This window comes from Leptopilina heterotoma, unplaced genomic scaffold (assembly GCF_015476425.1).
Source record: "Leptopilina heterotoma isolate Lh14 unplaced genomic scaffold, ASM1547642v1 Lhet_17, whole genome shotgun sequence".
Classification (NCBI taxonomy): Eukaryota; Metazoa; Arthropoda; class Insecta; order Hymenoptera; family Figitidae; genus Leptopilina; species Leptopilina heterotoma.
Genome location: NW_025110886.1, coordinates 1,402,120 through 1,405,285, shown reverse-complemented (window position 1 = coordinate 1,405,285; position 3,166 = coordinate 1,402,120). Strand labels below are relative to the sequence as shown.

The 3,166-nt window shown below is 34.0% G+C and overlaps 1 protein-coding gene across 1 annotated transcript; it reads left to right on the top strand.

Moving 5' to 3' along the window:
- The first annotated feature begins 673 nt into the window (after window positions 1-673).
- On the top strand, window positions 674-2,878 carry LOC122499595. The gene has a single exon (XM_043608042.1). It carries the CDS (start codon window positions 674-676, stop codon window positions 2,876-2,878), a length of 2,205 nt encoding a protein of 734 aa, XP_043463977.1.
- The last annotated feature ends 288 nt before the right edge of the window (window positions 2,879-3,166 follow it).

Here is a 3,166-nt window from a genome sequence, read left to right as displayed (position 1 = left end):
TACATTTCTTCGACGCCTTTCAATTTTTAAGCCTTAAAAATAGCAAACTGTAAAATTAAGACCATAGGGTACAGAAAATTGTATAGAATTGTCATAAAAGCGAAAAGGCTAGATTCAATGTACCCTTGAATTTTATGGAGGTACTCGAGTCATTAAAGTAGGTACAAATTGTCTCCTGCATTTTTTTCTATTGAAATTGATGTCAATTCTGATTGGGCATTTTTAAGTGTTCAGGGCGTTTCCAAATTTCTCCCACTATTTTAGATATTTTCATACTCATCGGAAAATCATGTAAAACCACATTTTTAGCATTCACTTATTAATCGTTAAAGACGAAACTTGTAGGCAAAAATTTCCAAACGCATCGGAAATTGTAAAACGAGATTTTTGTGTTGATGACGTATTTACAGGAAGTAAAAATAAAGAAAATGCTATTTCTCTAAGAAATGATTTAATTGATTTGTTAAAACTTGGAGGTTTTAATCTGTGTCAATGGTGTTCTAATGATTTCGATTTGATCTCTTCTTTACCTGAAGATTTGATTAACATTAAGACACTTTCAGATCCGTTAATGTCTATCAAAACTTTAGGGATTCAATGGAATCCAAAAACGGATCAATTAATATATACCATTGATAACATTTCAAACAATATGCGAATTACAAAACGTACAATGCTTTCTCAAATTGCACAATTATTATACGATCTTATCGGATTATTGGGTCCTATAATAATAAAGGCAAAAATCTTTATGCAACGTTTATGGCAAATTAAATGTGATTGGGACGAATCAGTTCCTCCTGACATTCACATTGATTGGCAGAATTACAGAAAGGATTTAACTTGCATAAATGATTTGACCTTTCCACGATGTGTTGTTATTGATGAAGCCACAAATGTACAATTGCATGGGTTTTGTGATGCAAGCGAAGTTGCATATGGCTTGCTCTCAAAACTCGTGCAATCTGTTCTGCCAATTTTGGCTTTGAAAATCGATGAAATACATTTGTGGTCTGATTCAACAATAACCTTACAATGGATAAACACAGAACCATATCAACTAAAAACATTTGTCGCTAATCGTGTTTCTCAAATTCGTGAGACTACAGATCCATTAAAGTGGAGACACGTTCCAACAAACCAAAATCCAGCTGATCTCTTATCAAGAGGTCAAATGCCACGTGAATTCATGCAAAATGCTATATGGGTTTCAGGACCAATTTGGCTCAGCACTGATGAGAAAAATTGGCCTCCTAACCAATTCGAAAAGGTACCAACTTTAGAGTTAAAAGCTAACGTAAATTTACTTTCAAATAACGTAACAAAGACACAAGAAACAAATGACATTTTAACAAAGTTTTCTTCTATTCAAAAAACTAAACGCGTTATGGCATTTTGTATGAGATTCATTGATAATATCAGAATTAATTTGCAAGCAAAGGGTAAAAAAGGTTCGAAAACACAAGCAATTGTAAATTCTGGTATTAAAGATCTGCGTTTATCAGTTGAAGAGATACAAACTGCAATGAATAAAATTCTTGTTCTATTACAAACACAATTCTTTTCACGGGAATTAAAGGCCCTACAAAACAATGAAAAATTACCTCGCTCAAGCAGTTTGTTCTCTTTAGATCCTTTTGTGGGCAAGGACGGTTTGTTACGGGTCGGAGGACGATTAAAACATTCAACTTTGTCCTATAATGAAATACATCCAATTGTTTTGCCTAAGTCGCATCACATTACAATTTCAATAATTAGATTTAAACATCAAACTAATTATCACAGTGGTGCTCAAGCAACACTGAACGCGGTCAGATCTAATTACTGGCCAATTAATGGTATGAACACAGTAAAAAAAGTTATAAGAAAATGTATGACGTGCTTTCGTGCAAAACCTGCGAATTTAAATTATTTAATGGATAATTTACCAAAGGAAAGAGTCACTCAAACTCGACTCTTTGTAATCACTGGTGTGGATTATTGCGGTCCATTCTTTATTAAAGAGAAAAAACACAGAAATCGAAACAAGGTTAAAGCATATGTAGCAATTTTCGTATGTTTTGCAACAAAAGCTTGTCACATAGAATTAGTTAGTGATTTGACTACCGAAACCTTCATTGCATGTTTAAAACGATTTTTTGCACGACGCGGAAAAAGTTCAACCATTTTTTCTGACAATGGAACAAACTTCGTTGGCACAAACAATGAGTTGACCAAAACACTGCGTGAACTTATAGATTCCGAAAATCACAAGGCGGAAGTTTTAACATATCTCGAGAAACAGGGTATCAAGTGGAAATTTTCACCTCCAAATTCACCACATTTTGGCGGATTATGGGAGGCTGCGGTTAAGTCTTTTAAATATCTCTTTATTAGAAGCATTGGTGAAAAACTGTTTAGTTTCGAAGAGTTGATCACGTTTACAACCGAAATAGAAGCAATCCTAAATTCACGTCCAATCACTCCTTTATCATCAGATCCTAATGACCTTCGATCATTATCTCCATCTCATTTTTTAATTGGTGATTCATTAATGAGTGTACCAGAGCACAATCTGACTGATATCCCAGAGAATAGGGTGTCAAACTGGCAGAATATTCAACGTGTGAAGCAACTTTTTTGGAATCGATGGTACAAAGAGTACCTCAATCAACTCAACATCCGTTGCAAATGGCAACATGCTGGTACTGACAACCCAAAAGTCGGCACCATGGTCATCATCAAGAAAGACAACACGCCACCTTTACGCTGGCACCTAGGAAGAATAATTAAAATTCATCCTGGAGACGATTCTATTGTTAGAGTCGTTACTGTTCGCACTACAACTGGGATCTATAAACGATCAGTTAAACGCGTAGTTTCCTTGCCTATTGATTAAAACATATTTCAATGCATATCAGTGTGTACATTGCTCTAATATTTTTTAAACTTTTGAACTTATATCGTTCAAGGCGGGCGGTATGTTAAGTAAAGTAATAAAATATTCATTTATTAAAAATAACAATGATACAAATCTTGGGAGAAATTTATTTTATTTCGTAGGCCCATTCTCACGGAACACAAAATAAAATCTGTTTTGGATTATATTTATAGTATGTCTGTAAAATTTTACATTTCTTCGACGCCTTTCAATTTTTAAGCCTTATAAATAACAAACTGTAAAATT